The 23,485-nt window shown below is 50.0% G+C and overlaps 1 protein-coding gene across 1 annotated transcript; it reads left to right on the forward strand.

The window, feature by feature from the left end:
* LOC149328668 (uncharacterized) lies at nucleotides 1–12,011 on the forward strand. Its single transcript, XM_089561364.1, has 3 exons — nucleotides 1–733; nucleotides 2,943–3,145; nucleotides 11,608–12,011. The coding sequence occupies exons 1-3, from the start codon at nucleotides 514–516 to the stop codon at nucleotides 11,983–11,985; spliced, it is 801 nt and encodes a 266-aa protein (XP_089417490.1). The 5' UTR covers nucleotides 1–513; the 3' UTR covers nucleotides 11,986–12,011.
* The last annotated feature ends 11,474 nt before the right edge of the window (nucleotides 12,012–23,485 follow it).

Below are 23,485 nucleotides of genomic sequence, written 5' to 3' on the forward strand. Positions count from 1 at the left end.
CTGCCCCGCGTTTCACATTCGCGTCGAGCAAAGGAGCAAGCATGGGGACAGAGTGAACACCCCTTATTCCCAGTCAGTCGACGCTTCTGTGTCTGGGGCTTGCATAGAGGGGGAACAAGTCTGCGTTGAGAAAGAGAGAATCTTTGGCGGCCAGGGAACCGACGCCGTGGATACAGCGGACGCCGGTTATTGTTCGGCGCCTCTCCCTTCCTAAAACCAGTGCCGACGCAGCTGCCGAAGCGAGCGGGGAGCTCTCCCAGCACGTGGCGCCATACGTCTTCGGACGCGTACGCTGTGCGCAGCGCGGGTCTCCCCCGCTGTATGTGTGAAAGTCCGCCCGTACTTCTTGGGCAGCCCCCGAGCTCTGGTGTTCCCGGTACTGGCACGCTCGTGCGCCAGGATAGACGACCCGACGGCACGGTGAGCCTGGTACCAGTCAGCCTACTCCTTCCCTGCGAACCTCCTGAGCCAGCACCGCATCACTGACTAGCCCGGACGTTGACGCCGCCTGGGATGCGCCGTACGGTCGTGCCTGAAACCGCAGCTACTTCGACGACGATGACCATATCCCACGTAGCGGCCTACTATTTCATCGACCTCGTGAGGGAGAGGCCGGCGCTTTGGGACGTTGACAACGAGGACTACACGAAGCGCGAATTCAAGGAGTCCATGTGGAATGACGTGGTGTCTCATATGAGGAAAAACTGGCCTGCGTATGGACCTTACACTGCCGGTGGGTGGTTATATCTGTTCTGTTTTAGTGCGCGCTAGTACTTTTAATCCCTTAATAGTAGCAATTTGGGCCTGCTAGTAAGACATGACGAGGTGTGGAAGTGTAAAAACGCAAGGGCAGAGAAGCGGACGACTGAATGAGCGCTAACTTAGAACAACTTTGTTCAAGCTCTGAGCTTCAAGAAAGTTGTTGAAAGTTGCTCGTCCCGTCGTACGAGTGCTCGTGAATGCTTAAAACCGTCTCGTTCGAAACCGCACTGAAAACTAAAGGGACAGAGCGGTGGCAGAGGGAGACAAGGAATTAGTAAAGGCAAAAAAACGCAAGGCAAGGCAAGAAAACGCTGCTCTTTTTCAGTCGCATGTATTGAGGGCGTGCTAATACATCGGTGGCTCTGAGCTATCTTCGCCGCTTCAACCAACTCGCGTTCGAGCCTTCCTTCATGCCGTCCGATTACCAAAGTGTTTGTCAGCAGCGGATAGCGTTTGCAGTCCTTACAGCAAGGGGGGGGGGGGGGGGGGGGTCGTCGAGGGGAGGGGGCGGTCAGATTCGAGCAGCAGCCGTTATCTAAGGAATTGTCATGCTTGCTTAACCAGTCATTTCGACAGCGACCCGTGTGGCCGACGTAAACTTGGTCACAGCGCAGAGGGATACTATAGCAGCACCGTCGTTGCACGAAACAACTCTTTGTTAAGAATGTAGAGTTCTTCGGACCCTTTCCTGTCGCCATTCGACGAAGCTTCGAAAGTTCGCGGCGCCTTGAAAACATCGTCGACTTGAAGTGAGGCGCTATTCTCTTGAGATTATGGGACACACGATGCACGTGCGGTATGACAGTGAACCTTCTGTTCATTTTTTCTTCTGTGTGCATTTGCAAGGGTCATTTTATCTTTCGTATCAGTTTCCGCCACCGCAACAATCATTTCAGCAGGGTCGGCAGAATTTCCTAAACGCTCCACTTGGGTGCTGAAGCTTTCTTTACTCTTGTGGTGACACGACTTGAGAAGCGCTGCATGCAGGCATGACATTGTTATCCCTCTCTTAGCAAGCTTTGAATGAGCTGAGCCAAAAGGGAGGAGATACTTCTTAGTGCGTGGCACATATGCCCAGCACACATGTCCATTGCCATTGAAAAAACAAACGAATATTTAAAAACTGCATGTTGAGGAAGTGCAAGGGTAAAATTAAAGCTACTAGAGCAACAATAAAAAAATTCTAAAATCGAGGTAGTCGCGAGGTTTAAAAAGTCTCTCGGCTACAAATAAACAAAAACAAGAAAATCGCTAACATATCTGAAAATTTTTAGAACCAGGTATATCCTTAATATCCTTCAAGGAATCCAGTCATTATCGGTGTATTCTGCCCCTTGACATCTCTGTAAAGTACCGCAGATTTTTTTTTTTAGTACACAGTGTTTCTTTTTTATTTCAGTCGCGGTAGTCAAATTTCATCACGGTTGAACCTAGTTATAACGAAGTTGAATGGGCCTGGCGATTACTTCGTTATATCCGTGTCTTCATTATATCCATTATTTTGTTACAAACCGTTTTGTTACAGTGAGTTCTGTATTGTTTAAGCTCTTTCCAGTTCGCCCTTCAGTGAAAACCAACGCTCCCGTCTCATCATCGACCATGTGCTTCTAGCTTTTGTCATTAGATGGCGCCACAGTGTTTCGCCTCTCTCAGATGTAGCGGCTACCGCGGAACACTAAATTTCTTCAGCGACGCGTACTACCTTACTGTGCGTGAAGAACGTAGCTTGTTTTGGAAACTAAAATTTCCACTACTTTTCGCTGAAAATGTCTAAATAATGCCTGGCACTTGAGATTTAGTGTTTGGCACAGCAGCTCTGCTGGCGTGCAATCGCCATTGCACTCGCTGACCTCATTTACAGCACCGTGGTACATAAAAATGGTTCGTTTAGTTTGGTTGGTTTATTCGGGTTTAACTTCCCAAAGCGACTCAGGCTATGAGGAACATGAAAATTGGCTCATGCACTGATTCAAAAATTCTCGTTATGAATTCTTTGCAGCATTTCCAACAAAACCGTTGCGGAATCCAGCACCTTAGACAGCGGAATTACTTTTGTGCTGACAAAAATTGGTGCTTAAATTTCAGTGTTGGGTCCCTTTAGCATCAGATTTTGTGTTGTTTATAGTGTTTCCTCAATGTGTTTTATGTTCATCCTAAAATGACGGCGATTGTGTCCGCAGCCTCTTTGCGCAATCTCTTCAGCAACAAGCGGCGGACATACCGCAACGAAAGGAAGAAAATCCGACCGAAGGGCGACCAGGACTCGCTTGGGGTCTACGTTGGAAAATGTCGCTACTTCCAATCCATGTCCTTTCTGGAGCCAATGGCGCAGTTGCGGGGCCTCAGTGGGGCTGCTGACGAGGAGACCACGGACCGAGAGACGGTAATCCACTTGTTCGCTTGTGTATGCAGGGTTCCACAGGCTTGAGCAAGGTTGTCACGAGCTCAGCTTTCTCTGGTCGCCTGTTTGCAAAATTCAGCAAGTACTGCTATATCACTTGCCGCATCTCCCAGCGGTACGCAGTCGGCACTGCAAGAATGGGTATATTAACTCCTCGGAAATTAGCGTCGGTATTTGATGCCATGTATACAGGGTGTTTCACTTAACTTGAAGCAAGGATTAAAAAAGAGTGGCGCACCAGAGGTAGAAGAAACCAACGACATATTGTTTCTCGCCGTGTGACCCTTTTCAGAGTATATTTAAAATTATGCTTAATAAGGTAATTAGCCAGGATTAATTAAGCAAATTTTTTATTATTCACTTTAGGGTAACGTGCCTTACCTTAAGTTGTAGAGGGGGTTAAGAAAATACCGATGCAGTTTTTGTGCATCAACACATCTCCTACGTAGTCCTTTCTTGCAGCATTTAAAGAAAGCCCACGAAATACGAAAAAACCACGTAATTGCGCTATTGCACTACCGTAACGTAGCTCTGCCAAGCGAATCCTGAGTGAACGATGCGCGCGCGCTCGCCGTCTAAAAGCATGCGGCTGACGCCGCTCACAGCATAGTCTTGAAAGTCCGTCAACACATTTTTGCTGACATGGAAAGCGCCCGCCGTGATCTGCGATAAGTGATAAGCAAGCCATCGACAGCCAATTTGAACGGAGCTTCAATTCAACCATCGCATAGGCAAAACATAAACGCAGGAAAAGCAGTGAAGTGCAATATTTTAAGGCAGCCTCCGTTTTTTTATTTTTATCACTTAGCAGCGGGTCGAACTGAGCGGCGGCCGCTCCAAGCTTGGGCACGGTCAGCGCGCTCGTATCGTTCGTTCAAAACACGGTTGGGAGCGCGAGCGCATTCGCATGGTTTTTCTACATATTTCGCGGGCTTTCTTTATATGCCGAAAAAAAGTACCACGTAGCAGGTACGTTGCTACAAAAAATTGCATCGGTTCTTTCTTAACCCCCTCTACAACGTAAGGAAAAGAATTTGACCATAAATTCAATAACAGAAAATTTACATAATTAATCTTAGCTTATTTAGCTGAATTTTAAGAAAACTCTGAGCACCCCCACATGATGAGAAACAATGTGTCGTTGGTGTCGTCCAACCCCGATGAGCCACTTTTTTTGAATCATTGGTTCATGTTACGTGAAACACCCTGTATATAGGTGGGAATGTGCCATCAGCTAGTGACAATTTTATTAGAAGTGTTTCATTTCTCAAAGACGTGTGCAGGGTGCCAAGTGAACTGCCTAAGAGGATCGGTATGCTTGATGACTTGATGTGAGGGCTGGACACGATAATTCTCAGGGTCTCTTGCATGCTGATGCCCTCAAAAATTGTATTTTCCATACCAAACACAGAAATGAAATTCATTTCCAATACAAATACTTGGTACTCTCCCGTCAATACTTCGATGCATCGCTGAAACCGCCGGTGTTAATAAAATCAGTAATATTGTCACGACCAGAGGAGCCGCGAAGGTAGGCGTCGGCAAGAACCCAAGACTGGGAGCGGGAGCCTTCTTTTAATTCTAGAGCCAGCTTCCACGACACCAAACAGAACAAGCGCGCCGCGAGAGTCCACCGCCGCTTCGTCGTCGTCTTCGATTCAGCGCGGAGGCCGCGCGGCGCGTTAGGCGCGTGGCATTACTCCCCCCCCCCCCCCCCCCCGCGAAAGCAAACATCGTCTCGATGTGGAATGGGGTATGTACAGTGAGAGGAGGAGGAGCAAAAACAAGAAGAATAGGGGTGAGGTTAACTATACAACGTGCGCTAAATGAAATGCGGCGAGAGTCAAGGTCACACGTGGGGTAAGGGGAAAAAGGTAAGAAACACAGCGTGAACGCAGCGCTCAGTCACGCGAAAAGTACGGCTTTAAGCGCACTACATGCACAATTTCAGGCCGTTGACGCTGAGGGCCGACGATCACAGTTCCATGGGGTACAACTTCGTAGTTGACGCTGTTCAGGCGGCGCAGGACTCTGTACGGGCCAAAGTACCTATTTATAAACTTTTCGCACAATCCCATGCGGCGCACGGGTGTCCACACCCACACGTGGTCGCCGGGCTCGTAGTGCACGTCCCTGTGCCGAAGGTTATAGTGTCGGGCATCGGCGGATTGCTGGTCCTTGATGTGCAAGCGGGCCAGCTGACGGGCCTGCTCTGCTTGCTCGACGAAGTGGCCAGCTTCAGGGGGAAGCTCTGCGTCGCCGTACGGCAGCATGGCGTCTAGCATCATGCGGACCTCTCTGCCATACACGAGACGAAACGGGGTGAACTGGGTGGTTTCCTGCGTCGCGGTATTATATGCGAAGGTGACGTAAGGCAAGACCTCATCCCAGGTTTTGTGTTCAACGTCGACGTACATCGAGATCATGTCCGCCAATGTTTTGTTGAGCCGTTCCGTTAGACCATTGGTTTGGGGATGATACGCTGTTGTTGGTCGATGAGCAGTATGGCTAAGCGCTAAGATGTCACGTAGTAGTCGGGCTGTAAACGCCTTTCCTCGGTCAGTAATGATGGCCGATGGCGCGCCGTGTCTAAGCACGATGTCGTGCATAAAGAAGTGGGCAACTTCGGCGGCAGTACCTCGCGCAAGGGCCTTCGTTTCAGCGTAGCGGGTCAAGTAGTCTGTGGCGACTACGATCCACTTGTGGCCGGTAGACGAGAGAGGAAATGGCCCCAGAAGGTCCATGCCGACTTTGTCGAATGGTATTTGTGGCGGCTCGATGCACTGAAGCAGTCCAGGATGCTTGAGCGCGGGTTTTTTTCGCCGCTGGCATTGCCGGTATGTCCGGACATAATGTTTGACACTTGAAGTTAGGTTGGGCCAGTAATAGTTCTGCCGGATTCGGGATAAGGTGCGGGTAACTCCAAGGTGGCCGGAAGTCGGTTCATCATGGCAGGCAAGGAGGACTTCATCCCGCAGATCAGACGGTATGACGAGCAGGTAAGTTGTCGGACTTGAAGTAGAGTTCTTTTTATAAAGCACCCCTCTCCGCAGGCAGAACGACGATAGTCCACGAGCTGGGTATCGTGGTATTTCAGGGCAACCACCTTCGAGATGTTCGATGATCAGACGGAGCTCAGTGTCGGCACGCTGTCTGGAAACGAGCTCAGATGTGCTGACCGCTCCAAGGAAGCTATCATCGTCGGTGGTGTCTTGCGGAGGAGGTTCGACGGGAGCGCGTGACAAGGTATCAGCGTCGGTGTGTTTCGGGCCTGACTTGTAGGTGACGGTGAAATCGAATTCCTGCAGGCGTAATGCCCAATGTGCTAGGCGGCCGCAAGGGTCCTTTAAATTTTTCAGCCAGCACAGCGAGTGGTGGTCGGTGACGATACAAAACGGTCTGCCATAGAGGTATGGGCGGAACTTGGCGGCGGCCCAGACTACCGCTAAACATTCTTTTTCCGTGGTAGAGTAGTTCAACTCAGCACGCGACAGTGCGCGGCTGGCGTAGGCAATTACTTTGTCAACACCGTTTTGCCGCTGAACTAGAACGACGCCAAGACCGACGTTGCTCGCATCCGTGTGCACCTCCGTGTCGGCATCTTCGTCGAAATGTGCCAGGATGGGCGGTGATTGCAGTAGGCGTCGTAACTCGTCGAAGGCAGTCTGTTGTTCGTTGCCCCAGGAAAATGACGTGTCATCACGGGTTAGGAGCGTCAGAGGGCTGGCGAGTTGGGCGAAGTTTCTAATGAAGCGGCGATAATAGGAGCACAGGCCCAGAAAACGTCGGACTGCTTTTTTGTGGGAGGGGACCGGAAAGGCAGCAACGGCAGCAAGCTTCTCTGGGTCAGCGCGGATTCCGTCAGCACTAATGACGTGCCCGAGGAACTTCAATTCGGTGAACCCAAAGTGGCATTTTTCTGGTTTGAGGGAGAGGTTGGCGGATCGAACGGCATTGAGGACAGTCCTGAGGCGGTGCAGATGTTCCGTGAACGTTGCGGAAAAAATGATGACATCGTCAAGATAAACAAGACAGGTCTGCCACTTCAAACCGGTGAGAACGGTGTCCATCATTCTTTGGAACGTGGCAGGAGCACAGCAGAGCCCGAAAGGGAGGACGCGAAATTCATACAGCCCGTCCGGTGTAATGAAGGCGGTTTTCTCACGGTCCCTCTCATCAACTTCTATCTGCCAATAACCACTTCTGAGGTCGACCGAAGAGAAGTACTTGGCTTGACGAAGTCGGTCGAGGGAGTCGTCAATACGCGGGAGCGGGTACACGTCTTGGTCACACTGTTCAGCTTCCTGTAGTCGACGCAGAACCGTAGTGTCCCGTCTTTCTTTTTCACGAGGACGACAGGAGACGACCACGGACTGCTTGACGGTTGGATGACGCCGTCTGTGAGCATCTCTTCGACCTGTGTTTGAATAGCATCTCGCTCACGAGGGGACACACGATAGGGCTGCTGATGGATGGGGCGGGCTCCTTCATGCGTCATAATGCGGTGTTTAACTATCGACGTCTGGCGCACTTTAGACGACGACGTGAAACACGCACCAAACTCCCGCCAGAGGTCCTTGATTTGCCTCTTTTCAGTGGGTGGAAGGCCAGGATTTATGTCTACGCTGGTGACCGCTTCGGCGTCAGCTCCAGGTGTGTCCTCCGCACAAGCAAAGCATTCGGCCACTTCCTGAACATGGTCGACGTAAGCGATGGCTGAGCCACGGAACAGATGTCGATGCTCATTGCAGAAGTTGGTGACAAGGACCTCTGTACAACCGTCATGAAGGGATCCAAGGCCCCGTGCCACCGCAACCCCCTTAGTGAGCACGAGGGAGACATTAGGCTCGACAACCCGGAGTCCCCTATGTGGCTCGTCGCAGGTAACTCTAGCAAGAATGCTGGCACGTGGTGGCACCGTAACGCTATCGTCGGCGACTCGCAGGGCGGACCGAGAACCCTGGTGCGCAGGTTCTTCTGTGGCCATTGCGGTAGAAAACGTCACCAAGCGGTTCGGCACGTCTATGATAGCACCGTGCTCGCGAAGAAAGTCGATGCCAAGGATGACATCGCGAGAACATTCGCGGAGAACGAGAAAAGTGGCAACGAATGTGCAGCCTCGAACCATAACCCGGGCCGCACACATGCCGAGTGGTGCGACAAGATGTCCGCCTGCCGTGCGTATGTCGGGGCCGTCCCAGGGTGTCGTCACTTTTTTCAGGGCCGTCGCAAGCCGTCCGCTAAGGATAGAGTAATCTGCGCCCGTATCGACCAACGCACTGACCTCCTTTGTGTCGACGAGAACAGGGATATCCAAGGAGACCCTGCCTTCAGCACGGCCCGTCGATGGCTGTTGTGGAGGACTCAGTCGGTGCGGCGGCGGAACCTGGTCGGCGACTGGGGTTGCGCTGTCGGGGCGATTCAAGCGGTGCGTTGGGGGAAACTCTTCGGCGATGCGGCGTTCGGCGTCGGGGCGATTGGGTCGGTGCGGCGGCGGAAGCGGGTCGGCGATCGGGGTTGCGGCATCGCGGCGATACGAAAGGCGCGTCGGGGAAAACTGTGCAGCGATGCGGCGTGCGACGTCGGGGCGATTCAGTTGCTGCGGCGGTGGAAGCTTTGCGTCGGAACGGCGTTCGGCGGCCTCGCCTCCAAAGGCCGCCGGAGCTAGTTTTCCCGACGAGGGCTCGAGGAACCACGTTGTCCTGGGGCGAAACGGGACCCAGAGGGCGAAGACCGGCGTGGAGAGGGCGATCTCGACTCGCGGCGCGGAGGAGACGGTGAACTACGCTGGCGGGTGACATACTCAGCGATGTCTTGAGGGCGCTCGCCAGGGCGTGGACGGGGACTGTCGATGGAAAACCGCGTAGTCCCATTTCGCGATAGGGGCACCGCCGGTAGAGATGGCCGGCCTCACCACAGTGGTAGCAGAGCGGGCGTTGATCCGGAGTCCGCCAGAGGTCAGTCTTCCGCGGTGCCTGGCGCCGATCCGCCCAGTAAGGAGTCGGCTGGGCAGAGTGCACCGCGACCAATGGTGCGGTGTAAGGCGAAGGCCCAGGAGGTGAAGCCGCGCGGCGCACGACGTCCGCGTACGTGACTGGCTGGACAGGAGTCGGATACGGCGCGGGATCGTATGGGGTCGGTTGCGGCGCTGGCACAGCTGCAGCGTCTTGTGCCCTGAGTGCCTGCCGGACTTCCTCGCGAATGACGCTGGTGACGGAATCGACGCGAGGGGCAAAGGTGGCTTGAAGGTGCTGCAGCTCCTCGCGGACCACGGAGCGGATGAGTTCGCGAAGGGAGTCTGGATTCGGCCTGGGTTCATGGTCGAACCGGTCCAACGTTGATAGTCGAAGTTTGACGAAGTTGGATCTCTGCTGCAGCAATTTCTCCATGTGCACGGCGTCGGCCAGAAACTCCGCGACGGTGTTGGGCGGGTTCCGCACGAGGCCGGAAAAGAGCTGGTCTTTTACGCCGCGCATCAGGTGCCGCAGCTTTTTTTCTTCAGGCATGGCCGGATCGGCGCGATGGCAAAGACGCGTCACATCCTCGACGTACATGGCAACACCCTCATTGGGAAGCTGAATTCGAGAGGACAGTGTACGCTCTGCGCTCTCCCGGCGGTCGCTTTTGGCGTACGTACTCAGGAGCTGACGTCGAAAGTCCGGCCACGTAGAGAAAGTAGTCTCATGGTTTTCGAACCACGTTCGTGCGGAGTCTTCAAGGCTGAAGTACACGTTACGCAGCTTTGTAGCGTCGTCCCAGCAGTTAAAGGTCGCGACCCGTTCGTACTGAGCCAACCAGTCTTCGGCATCTTCAAACAGGTCACCGTGAAAGGGCTTAGGCGTGCGTGGAGTCTGAAGGGTGAGATAGGTGGGGCTGGCTGCAGGGACGGTTGTAGGCAGGGCGGGCAGTGGCGTTGCCATGAGTGGAATGGTAGTTGAAGGCGCGCTGACAACAGGGAGGGCCTCGGGGGACAGGCCTCGGATCCTCCGGCTGGCACGATGGACGGGGGTGGTCACAAGAGGCGGGCGCGTCGAGTCGTCCTCAGGAGTAGGGAGCATCGGTCGCACCTCCACCAGTGTCACGACCAGAGGAGCCGCGAAGGTAGGCGTCGGCAAGAACCCAAGACTGGGAGCGGGAGCCTTCTTTTAATTATAGAGCCAGCTTCCACGACACCAAACAGAACAAGCGCGCCGCGAGAGTCCACCGCCGCTTCGTCGTCGTCTTGGATTCAGCGCGGAGGCCGCGCGGCGCGTTAGGCGCGTGGCAATATGATTAGCCAGGTTAAAAAATTCCTCTGAATTTACGAATCTTTAGTTTATTCTAAGCGCACTGTTTTCAATCGGGTTGATACTAATCCGGCCACATGGATTTCTTTGACCTCCACGCATGGCGCATCTGGATTTTTAAAAGAGCACTGGGCTGAAGGCTGACAGTACACGCATGTTCTAGTCAACGTGTACCGAGCCTCTGTGAACCTCGTGGCCCGCCCCGCGAACGCACGGGTGACGGAGAGCCCGCAGTGTTGTAATGACAAAGCTTTAGTGCACGCTTACAAGAATGTTTCTTACGGCCTGTCTTGGGCGATTATTCGCCATTTGCTGCCGTATTGCTCTGACGGGGGCCGAGGCCGGCAAGTGTTGATGTTAACGCCTCTGTGAATATTGCTTACATAGCGAACAGTTTCAAGAAGAGGCAAATGTAGCTCTGTTTGGCAGAGATTCAAGTGCGGTGATAAGATTAGGTAATAAAAGAGATCAACCTAACTGCAGCGACCTATTGAATGGAAAATTATAGGCGTAATGTTAAGAGACCGGATGCCAGCAGGTTGGGTCGGGGAACAAACGCTGGTTAATGACATCCTAGCCAAAATCAAGAGGAAGAAATAGGCGTGTGCAGGGCATGTAACGCGAACGCAGGATAACTGCTGGTCCTTAAGGGTAATGGAGTGTATTCCAAGAGAAGGTGAGAGTAGCAGGGGGCAGCAGAAAGTTAAGTGGACGGATGAGATCAAGAAGTTTGTTGGGACATGGTGGGCACAGCTGGAAAAGGACAGGGTTAATTGGAAAGATATCGGAGAGTCCTTTGTCCTGCAGTCGGCATATTCAGGGTGATGATGATGATGAATAGCCCAAAAGCAGTCTTTAATTTAATTTGGGAAATGCAATAGCGAGGACTTGATGGCCAAAGTGTGCGCAGGACAGAGCTACTTGGAGATCCATTCTCTGCTGTAGTGCACATCTGCGATTGCTGATGATGATAACCAATTGCGCACGGACTTTTCTTTGAGTTCCATGCACAGTTCTACCAGGTATCCGATGGCAGTTTTTATCATATTAACAAAATGGACGTGTTTTGTGACTGCCTTTCTGTGCAGTGACTTACTGCAAATACTTGTGAGTTTGGTTTGCATGCCATTATGGATTCTTCTTGCCGCTATTGTGCAGCCACTCCCGGAGTCATTCGACGAGGTCTTGCTGCCGGACGATGACTGCGACAACAACCTAGAGTTTCGAATAATCAGCGCCACTTCAGTCGCAAGCGCAAGGTCATCTTCTCCTGAGCTTGACCAGTCCCTGCCTGAGAGCAGCTCCAAACGTCCGAGAGAGCCCGATGCCGCCTCAACGGAACCGTTCGAGTTGGACAGGGGAAGGCAGCCTACCCCTAAAACAGCGCGCACTGTCGCGGAGACAGCCGACTGCGACGATGCTGCGATGTACTTTGGGAAGACTGTGGCGGCGTTGCTTCGGTCACTGAGCCCCAGAAAACTGGTCAGGTGCCAGGCTGAGTTCCTCGGCGTGATTGAGCGATACCTTGTGGAATGAATGAATTCTTGTTTTTAATTACTTCACTTTGCAGTGCCTTCTCGCCATTTAGTTCTCTGCGTATACCGAGTCAAAGACAGTCCGCTTCCCTTGATGCTGCCCCGAAATGAAGCTGGGAGAGAATGTACGAAGGTTGCTAAGCTAAGCCTTCGCCGCATCGGCATAACCTGTGCATATCTGTGAGAAGAGTTCGAGATTGTGGACCAACAATGGTTGTGATGAAAGAGACTCTATTATATAAGCATTCTTGTACAGCGAAACCTGTCAGTGCCTCAACTTCTGGGACAGTGATCTTACCCTCATGAACGTGCATGGCGCGGGCCTCTGAAAAAAATGATCTGAAACGAAAACAGCCGCTCTTCACTTCGCTGAATCCTCTGCTGGTGTAGAAATGCAGTGTGGTGACATTTTTGCTGACGTTTTCTAAGAACAATGTGCTTTGTGTCAACATTGCGTGAAGTTGTGCAACTTGCATTCACCAAAACTAAAACCTTTTAGACAATACGTTACGTTTGATATTTTAAAAGCGACGTTTTTGTCAGAGCCCTTCTGCGCAGCACCTCCACTGGAAAAGGCTGATACATACTCATTTTGTTTACAATTTGTTATCGATGCATTACACTTGACACTTCATTTTATTTGTTCATTGTAATAAAACCTTTTTCAAACTCCTCTGAGGTGTGGCAACACTGGTCGGGCAGTTTCCGGTCATCTTATTCCTTTGGTCAACCAAGTACCTCATCTGCAAGGCATGCTTTCTTGATAGTGGCAAACTCTGAGTCTCACGAGTATAGTTTCAAAAGCCAAGCCTCAGCCTTGCTTGTTCTGCTTTTCTGTTACAAAGTGCGGCTGTATCTCGTGTCGTTTAGTCAACACCAGCAGTGCTAAACATAACTGCTTCTCGCGCACTTTCAGTCCCGCTTGAAATTTGGCTATAGCTGAAGACTGCAAGAATCTGCATTGGGGAATGGGTCTGAAAGTACAACTCAGTGACGTTGTCATTGAAGTGATGGTTTACGCATCTGGTCAGGATTGCCCATTATCATCGCTGTTATATATTTAGTGGATGACAATTTGCCTTGTCCAGGGTCCTGTGGGGCACATTAACCCACTAATTTGTGTGGCTCTTTTGTTTGTACACTGATGCATCAAGTGCTGTTGAAAATCAAACCATCCTAATCTGCAGGGTTAGAGCCTGTCTTCGCTGCAGTATAACCACACACGACTTATGCAGCTGCGTTGCCATTCAGTTGAATAATGGAAGATGCTTGATTCACTGCCTTCATCATGCTTTCCTATTGCAGCGTTACAGATCCCGGCGAGTTCCCACTATCGCAGCTCTCACTTCAAAGTATTGCAAGCAATCGCGCTCAGAGTAACTTTCGTTTGTTCCAGGCGCCCAACCTGAGAAATCTTAGAGATATTCCAATGTGCCAAGAAAGCATGCTTGACTTCAAGGAAAGACCAACGACATTTGCCTTGTGCGCAGTATGCAGTCCACTGCTTTGATTGCTTCTGACTTGACTGAAAAAGCTGCACAAAGGAAGAATAGCTTTGTCGCAGAGCAAGCTGCTGCCACTTGCCACACTGATAAAAATGACTGTTTTGGGGATAATGGTTGTCGCGTGCTTTGCGAATTTGCTTTCCTCCGTCAGACTTGAAAGGTATTAATTTCGGAACAAATCTGCGCCTTTGTAAATTTGTGGTAATAAGCACGAAAAAGAAAACCTTCGAGCAAGTTTTCATACTTCATTTTGCATCACAGACTTGCCAAAGCAGCAGGTGCAATGGCAATTAAGACATTACTGCTGAACTGTACGTGCGTGGCACCTTTCAACAACTGCATGGTCTTGAGAGTTTGTTAAGGCTTATGACAATTATTAACCACGGTAAACACAGCTGCGCACAAGAACTACGCACATGACTCAGAGCGAGAAGCTCTACTCCTCCCATGCTGAACCTGAAGGTCAACTGGCTCCTAGATTTGACCTCTAGAGGGAGGCGCGCTGCATATATAAAATAGCACGTGGCAAATAAAATAGCACGTAGCACCTTCTTCAGCGACGCCATAGCTGCGTTCTTGGTAGTCACCTCCATCGCTGCGCTGAATACTGCTCCACGGCTTCTCTCCAGTTCTGGCATGTGATGTGTCACGTTATTCTCTTGCGCTTGGCAGTCACGTCCACCGCTCTGGACGCTCGCTCTTGCACTTGCGGCACGTCATGCATGCACCGCGTTATTTGCTATCGCTGAGGTCTTCAAAAAATTAAAGGTGAACCAAAGCTAAACCGTGTCTAACCATGCTTAACAAAGTTTTCGCTCTGTATATCCCGACTCAGGTTATTTGAGCCACAGCCGCTTTTTTGGATGCGTCTGTACGCCTCAGTTTAATTCAGTCATGGTGGGTATTTAGCTGAGACCAGAGTGCGCATGGTCGCGGCTGGTACACTCTTGGTCAAGTCACGCATATAGCGCGCTAGCGCTCCCGGGCTTCGGGACAAATTTTCGACGCCTACAAACATTTCGTCTCAACGACCCACAGTGGAAGCGGCCTTTCATTTAGGCCGCACAGCGTTCAAGCGGCCCGTATCCAAGCGGTATGTGGTGCAAGATGTAAAAATCTTCCTGCTTACTAAATGGTGCGCGGGTTAGCGGCCCACCGTTTATATGGCCTCTGAAAAAAATACTTTTTCTCAGAATCGTTTTTTTCTTCAGGATTGTTTTCATTTTAGCTTGCCGATGATTTTTTTTAATGCCACATTGTATCAATTCGAGCTGCACACAAAAACTTTAGCACGGAAACACGCACACAGGCACAGCAATAACTACACAAGCGAGGTTTGAACCCAAGTACTCTGGCCGCCGCGGTAGCTCATTGGCTATGGTGCTCGGCTGCTGACCCGAAAGACGCGGGTTCGATCCCGGCCGCGGCGGTTGAATTTCTTTAGAGGAGAAATTCGAGGCCCGTGTACTGTGCGATGTCAGTGCACGTTAAAGAACCCCAGGTTGTCGAAATTTCCGGAGCCCTCCACTACGGCGTCTCTCATAGCCTTAGTCGCTTTGGGACGTTAAACCCAATAAACCAACCAACCAAGTACTCTGAACCTAAAGCGAACTCTCTAACCACTACATAACAAGTACTCACGGTGAGGGTTTGAAGGTTACTGGTATTATATTCTAACAGCGGTCCTGCGAATCATGCCGAATACATGTATATATATTATATTCTATATTATATTCTAACAGCGGTCCTGCGAATCATGCCGGATACATGTCATGCTTCACACTGAAACCACATCGTGTGTGTATAGAGCATGCACAAGGTATACGAATCGTCTTGTGAGGTGAATGTGCCATTTCGAGGTTGGTTAATGTATCATGACGCGTTTTAAATTTTGATGTGTTCGTCACACGTTTCATAACTCGAATGATTTCTTCGCGCCAGTTCACCGACAAAGCACGAAGGGAATTTGCGCGAACCGCATACATACGCGCTTTGTTTACGTCCGGCGGTGCGCAAAGCCGTGCGTTCAGCGGGATTTGTATACTTGCCTTGGCGAGGCTGCCAATGCGAAAACCAATGACGGTGCCGACCTGCTTTTTAAATTGAAGTCTGAGCGATCGTTTTTAGAGCTGCGCATAACATGGGAACGGTGTATACACGCGCAGCACGAATGATATCAGCCAGTGCAGCCTGCTATGATAAAATGCTGTGTATAATACAGGGACATGGCGCCTGTGAATGTTTTCAGCGCCGTAAGGAACGCCACGTTTAGCTGTGATCGTCATAAAAAAAATTAGAACAGATTTTTGAGGAAAATAAATCGCGCAGTAATTGTTTCACATCTCGGCTATGCCAGGATATACGTAGCGAAAGCGGAGGCGAGCGCAACGGCGAGGCAAGCGGTGTGACGTCATCCCAAACGGCGGCGGCAGCTCCGCGGCGAGACGCGCGGTGTGACGTCAGGCCAGATGGCGCGGCGAGCGCGCAGCGTCCTCCAGCTGCGACGGTTGCCAGGCAACGGCTCAAGGTCGGTCACTGTGCCTCCTCGGAGCACCGCCACAGCGAAATCGCAAGTTCGTGGCCAATATATTGAAATTGAAATTGAAATTGAAATTTATTCCGCAACAGAAATGGAATGTTGCGAGGAGGGCAGGTAAAAAGCTGAAAAAACAGCTTGAGGAGTCCTGACCTCCCAGCATACACAGTAGCGCAGCAGCGTGCGGCGAAGGCGTACACGTCAACATCAAAGCGAGGAAAGAAAAAAAAGAATAAACAGGTTATACAAACAAGGTACGCAATTTCTGTGAGGAAATCGCGGAAATGTCATTATTTGTTTCAGTAAAAAGATAATTTAAAACCGTCGGCAATGAGTATGTCAACATTTGCTTGCCGTAGTTAGTCCGGCATTTGGTGACATTCCAGGGTTCCAAAAAACGTACGTTATAGGTGGTGGTGTTTATCTGCAATCCGGCTAGGTTAGTTAATGCATCATTATTCTTTAGTATTCCCTGTTTATAAAGGTGGGATAGTTTGTAATTGTATAGTGATGTAACAGGAACGATATTGTGTTTTTTAAATAGGTCTGCAGTATTAGCTTTCGCTACAAAAAAGCGCGAGCGCTGGACAGGCAAGATCGATAACAAATGTGGGCCAGCTTTGGACTTTCAGGATACATCAAGATACCTTCTAACTAGTATACTTGCGTCATCGGTGCGCCCGCCTGCAACGCACCCGCCGTCTCTGCCACTGTTAAGGCCTCAAGTTTTAACCCCACCATGGCGGTTAAGTTTTGATGTCGCTACACCGCGATGGGGTTAGAATGGCCGCGGAGTAAAACAGCGACCACCCATATGTGGCTGAATTTAAGCTCGGCACTTCCGCGTTAACACTTCATTACCTAAAATTTTGATGCTCAAAAGAACTTCATGTCCACGTCTATTGAAAGTGTTCTAATTAAATCCTGTAAAATTGCACATGTAATCTAAAGGGCAGTGAAAATAGGCATGGTAGACAAATACTCAGCAAGTAATGGACGTCTCAAACATGACGACAGGGCACCAGTGTGTGAGCGACATTCTTCAGGTAGGTTGAGCGTTAATGAAATATTGCTGCTTGGTTGGAGAAGATATCAGGGAAACCTGGCTATAGTATGGGAATAAAAAAGTATGAGAAATGATTTAATTTCCTGAATAAGTGTCTAAACCTGGCTCTGATCTTGCATTTTTTGTCTCGTCTAAGCCATGCAAGTCACATAGTACACCAACACTAATATAATTCATCCATATGTCTCTGTACATCCTGTGCTTGGTTTGGCTTGGCAGGCAGAAGTAATTCTTGCAGCATTGCCTTTTTTGCCACCCGTGAGTGTTCTGGGTCACACTAAATACAAAATGAAGTGTGATCATACAGTTCATCATTATTCAGTAACAATTAAATCACTTTCTCATTAATACAAGGCTTCTTAAGAGCATGCAACTCGACCACCTGTGTTTTGATGATGCCTATCGTTTTTAGCAAGCAGAGCTGGTGATGGGCTATATTAATTTGGGCTACGTTAAAGCATATGCCAATTTGGAGAGCACTATGTAGGGCAAAGGGTGCTCCTTTTGATCATATTACACTGTGTACTTTCTAAACATACATGCGTACTGAGTTGGCAAGATTTATGGATAAAGTGAACTGAATCAGAGTAAAAAGGCTCCAAAAAAGCTTCATAGGCACTGCAGGCTTCAAAGAACTTTGACGATGCCTAACATACCCCTAAGAGTACAATGCGATAGCACTGGAGATCTCTCCCGTGCAAGTACGCCTTCTCATTCAGATTCCTGTATTCTGATACCGCTGTTGACGCAGTGGTTATCCGATGCCCACTGCTTCGGCGGGTGGCTGTTTCAAACAAAATTACCGGTGGAGGTTGTGAGACACAGGCTGCTCTTTCCGAGCTGCCATACAGCTCATTTTAGGACAGACTTCATTACGAGGCTGTCTTTGTCTGGAACGGTGAGTTGATGCGCACTTCCGTGGTAGGTAGGTGGCCATTGCATTGAATTTATTTGGATTTATTTCACCGCCACTTGCCCACCATGGCATGCGGGCCACCTTTTTCATGTCATGGACGCCACCTTTTTTCATGAACGAGACCTCTAAACATGTGTGGAGTGTACAATGAACTACTTTCTCAGTGTAATTATTAATTTCAAGTAGTATTGCAGAGCCAGAATACAGCATTTGTAAACAGCAATGACGAAATCTTTTGTGCATGTACGTGCACTTTTTGAACACTAATTGATTTTGGTGATATTGAAGCGTTGACATTAGGTGCCACTTAGAACACAAAACTAGAAAATGTTGCTTGGCAAAAGGAATTGGTTAAAACAGGTAGAATAGCAAGGCTTGGTCGGTTAGTTTACTTTCATGGCCTGAGTTATCTTCGTAGCATGCAGCACTGAGTTCGGTTCATGAGTGACCGTCATTTCATAGCCATATCACATGAAGTCTGAAATATACGGAGAAAGTCCCATGTCGCTCATGGACCTATGATGGTGTTCGCGAGGCAATTCAATCATAGATGTTTTCATACCAAAGAAAAGCTAGAGGAGAGGCAGAAAGCAGCCAAAATGTTACTGGGACATGTATGTTAACTTAAAGCCGCAATATCAAGCCGCCAAGCAGCGTCTAGGGCACATCGAAAAGCAAAGCATGAAAATAGGCCATTGCCTCAAATAGAAGAAAATTGGGCGAGTAAAGAAAATAAAATAATTATGCCGAAATTACAGTCCAGGAAAAGATTAAGGCTACAAGCTTCTGTGCATGGCAGATATTAAAGGCGAAGACTAACAGGCGCAGTTAATTTTAAAGATCGGTTCTTTGCCTTTCTTCGGAGGCTCCAAGCATGATAGTTCGGCGGTGATGAAGGAGGCGATAGATGACAGAAATGATGATACGAAGAAACATTTGCAGAATTTACCACAGCTAAAACTTAAAGTTAGATAAGCAAAGTTGTACAGACGAATTGAGCAAATTAATTTAAAGAAACTGATCCAACACAGAGAAATAGCACTCCAACACTTTACTTATCGACCGAAGGTCTTGATTAAAGCCCAGATAGAAGTACAGGGTCCGTCAAAACTTCCAAGGCCACAGGGTTTGCTTTCGAACAGCATAGTCGGGCTGTTGAGAAACTCTCGAAGCTCAAAATATCTGTATAGAATAGAAGAAGGATCGTTCTACCATCTGAAAACCTCGATAGCTCTATTGGAATCTTAAGTGCCAGGATATACCGATGAAAAGCGGACCATGTGGCCTGGGAACTTTTGACGGACCCTGTACCTTCTAAGCAGGGAGCCTCTAACTACACTGATGTCTAAAGTTTTTGCGCCCTATTTTAAGGGTCCCACAAATAAATACGTTAGGGCGTCCGTGTTTCGAGGCCCGCCCTATACTTCACTTAGCCAATGAAGTTTTAACACGATGTAGACACCGCCCCTGAAGGTTGGGCACAACTTCGAACCCAGGGCTTGGATATAATGAAAAAGAAACAACGCAAAAAAAAACGTACACGACACCCTCTCCACGCGAGAGTCCTTGGCCTCTTCGGGTCATGCTACAGTGTTTGTAGGTCGTGCTCTTTCCTTTTCCCCTTTTCATGTGCAATCACGTGACACTTCATAAAGGATTGCTTGCTGTTTTCGCTAGCTGACAGGACGAGTAATTCGCTGACTAGTCGCGTTAGTGCCGGTTCTTGTAACGCCGTCTACGGCGAAGTGTGGGGTGGTGACGCGCAAGGCACCGCGACGCTTCGGCTCTAGCATGAATCCCTGGAAACACCGCGACGCTTCGGCTCTGGCATGAATCCCTGGAAACGAAAGGGCCCCTTGCGAAGCTCTTCGCAGGTGCGCATGTTTCCGCGGAAGTGTATACGCGGATCCGCTTGCGTTGAACGCCAGACGGGATAGAGTGGCGCACCATGTCGACTGCTACCCTTTGTACGAGCCTCGCATGTTTTCTTGGCACCCCGGTGGATGCTAGCGGTCAACAATGCTAGGAGTCCACGGCCGTCGTAGCGCAGCTATTAAGCCGACAATGACTTCCGCGTTTTTGTGCACGCTTGCGGAGGGACGGGCGGGTGGGGAGCTCCGAGAACTTTCCGAGTAGACTGGAGACGTGGCTGTGTGGGTGGTTTGTTTACAAAAGTAAGGGAGTGGTATCAGGGAGGCCTAGGGGCCCAGAGCCCGAATGAATACAGCATAGACTCATTGCACGGTGAACTTTCATGCCAAATTGCTGCGCAGTCTTGAAATACTGTGCCAAATGCGGATATATTGTTTTGCTCGTGGTGATGCGCATTGCATGCCGTATTCCCGTATCCTTGCGCAGGTGCGACGTGGAGCGTATTTCAAATCCTGGAAGGGCTCGTATTTGTATGTTTCGGGTACATGTTAACTGCGCCTGCGTTCAACTCCTATTTAGACACAAAATGTACTGCGTGTATTTGTGCGGCAGCGATATTGTATTGTGGCGCGATTTGCTGTTACACTGAACGCAATTTTTAGCGTAGTTATGACTTGCTATATTGTTTTCATTGTACGGAATAACACATGCTTGCATTAACATCCTTCAGAACACGCTGCCATGCCGTCCGGCTGCCCTTCCAATGGCAGCTACTGCTCTGTGTCGTGGTGCCAGAACAACGGCAGAACGCACAAGAAGCCAGGGGGTAGTTTCTTCCGTATACCACGGGACAGCAGGTGCGTTCAGTTTTCTTATGTCGTGGATTTCTTTACGCTTACTATTTGTGCAGTAAGAGTGAAAACAAAAATCGTTTATTCACATTTATAGCGCTAGCTTCAAATAAGGAAGCTTGGGCAAAACGGCTTCTTCATTTGAGTTTAAAATATTGTAAATTATTACGACTACGGGTTAGTAAATATTGTAGCGATTATTTCGGAATGCTTGCAGTGGCGGAGCGACTAAAGATTTTTTTATTTTAGATAAGCCGTAAAAAAATCCGCAAAAAAAGGATATGTAAACAGGGCTTTCAACTTTTGGCTTTTTCTGATACGTATTATTTCAATCGGCGTAGGTGTTAATTCAAGACCCCCTCAAGAAAGCATGCTTTTTGGTCAGTGCCTGTCATAAGCTTGTTGCGGACCCCACAATTTTTATTCCTTAAAGTGTGACTATATTAACTGCCTCTTGTACAAACATCTTGTGGTACCAAGTGTAAGAATATTTTTCAAGCAATTACTTTTACGCTAGGTGCATCATCGCCATTGCAGGATGACAGCATGGGTGCAGTACACTGGAAGAGACGACCTTCTGAGAAAGCCGGCCAACCTGCTGTATGCCACATACAGGGATTGCAGTAACCATTTCACTGCAATAGATTTCATGGACCCTGGCCACACGAAGCTCACAAAGCTGGCCGTGCCTAGTGTCTACCGTGACTACCTGTGCTTTCTCTTCTCTGTTAATAGTTACAGATTTGCCTATATTAAGAAACGGGGTTATATTTCTATCCAACTTTTCTGTACCATACTGGCATCGGTTTGTGTACCGCCTTTATGTGCTCATTCTTTTTATTGCCCTGGAATAAACAGTTCCCTTGACACTCCGTCTGTTTATTAAATACTGCATGTTGAACTACCACTTGCTCAGAACAGGAGACAAGCCCGCCAGACAGAAAGAGTCCTTATTGGTTTATGAATCCAAAGGTGCTTGTTTTATAGGTCTGTTGTCTGTACAACTTACGCTCAAATAATTTCGGTACGACGCAATTGGCACAACGGATTAAGCGCGGCATTCTGTCCGCCTCCGGCCGCAGCCAAACGTGGGTAACGCGCAAGCAATTCGAAATTTCCGCCAGTGAAACCGAAACAAGAAGTGAGTTGCAGTTCCTTTCACCAACCGCTTGGTGCGCAAGGATCGATTGTGTGGTGCGTAAGCAATTCTAAATTCGCGCCAGTAAAACCGAAACAGGAAGTCTGGGCCTGTTGCTCTCACCAACCGCTAGGTGCGCTACAATCGATTGGGCCGCTGGCATGGAAGAAGAAAAAAAACTAGGAGTGAGCATGACGTCACAGCCTTGAAGCCTAGTCATAAAAAATATAGTGGAAAGCATCATGGGAAATAGGCCCTCACGTGACAAGGCAGCGGTAGCTCTTAGCCGCATTTCGGTTTCGGTTTCGCTCTCTCGCTCTACGAGCAACTGCGCGACCATCTGCTTGTGTTCACTGACGGCTGAGTGGTGAGCACAAACTGCTCGCTCGCCGCAGCGGCCACCATCCCCGAGCGACGCGTGCGCTGACTGCGGCGCAGTGGAGACATTGGAGCACATATTCCTTCGCTGCGCCGATTCTGCAGTGCCGCGTCGCGAGATGCTCGCGGCCTACAGTGCGCTGGGAATCATCCCGGACAGTCTCGAAGCGCTCCTGTGGCCGCGCGGCAGTGTGCGCATCTCTGACAGAACAATGGTGAGCCTCTGTGCGTTCATCGAGCAGGCGGACTTGACTTCCCGCTTGCTCTTCGCCATGTAGTGCACGCGTGACACGAACGCTCCGTGGGTGCTACCTCGGACGGTATACGCGGCCGGGCGCCCCACCCCGGCCGCTAATGCAGTGTGCCGCGCGCGCGATTAGTCCGAGACAGGACGCTACGTGCGCGCAGCTATGTAGTACATATAGTTTACTTCTTTTTGTAAGTGGTTGTGCGCAGTGGCCGGGAGACCCCGCGCAGGGGCAGACGTAAAGCCACCGGCACTCTCTCGACAGCCAGAGAGAGAAGTACTTCACTGCTGCATTCCACGTCGGAACCGCGTATGTGCGCGAGCGTATTCGGCGCGACTTGTGCCTCGAGAAATAGCGGAGAACTGCGGGCCCATGGGCGGGCTGAAGTTCGCCTGCCTGAGAAACAGAATCTTGCGCAGCGCGCCAGAGCGCTCGTTAAACACGTCCGTGCGGCGTGAGCGCTCTGGAAGCCACTGCGCCCTTTTATAGAGGCTCGTTTTCTTCGCCTACTCTCGAGTTCGCCGATTATAGCATGCGCTGAAATAAACGCTCCATATGTGTTTATAACGACGAAAGGAATTCCTCTCTATTCTCTTTACGAACCACAGTTGAACAGTGACGAGGTCGCGGCCGCACCCTTTGATGAAAAGTTTACCTGCAGTTTTCTACAGTGCACCCAAAAACTCGAGATTGTAATCAACAGAAGTGTTGAGACGCGGAGCCTTCAGGCAACCTCGAGCTCGGTACGCATTCCGCCAAAGCTGCAACACAGGCGCTGCGCTTCTGCGCTACATCGGAGCACGGGCGTTCACTAAAAAGCACCGCTGGTTGGCAGTCTGGTAACTGTGGAGGGCGTATTTCCCAAGAGTCAATGCGCAAAAGGGCCCTCGGCAGCGGCGTCAGAGGAGGATGGCTTGCAGAGGCTGAGCGCACTCTCTCCTAGTTTTTTTCCCCCCATGGCCGCTGGGGTCTATGGGAGAGTCTTCTCTTA

This window comes from Amblyomma mixtum, chromosome 9 (assembly GCF_055824585.1).
Source record: "Amblyomma mixtum isolate Tamu chromosome 9, ASM5582458v1, whole genome shotgun sequence".
In the NCBI taxonomy this organism is placed as follows: domain Eukaryota; kingdom Metazoa; phylum Arthropoda; class Arachnida; order Ixodida; family Ixodidae; genus Amblyomma; species Amblyomma mixtum.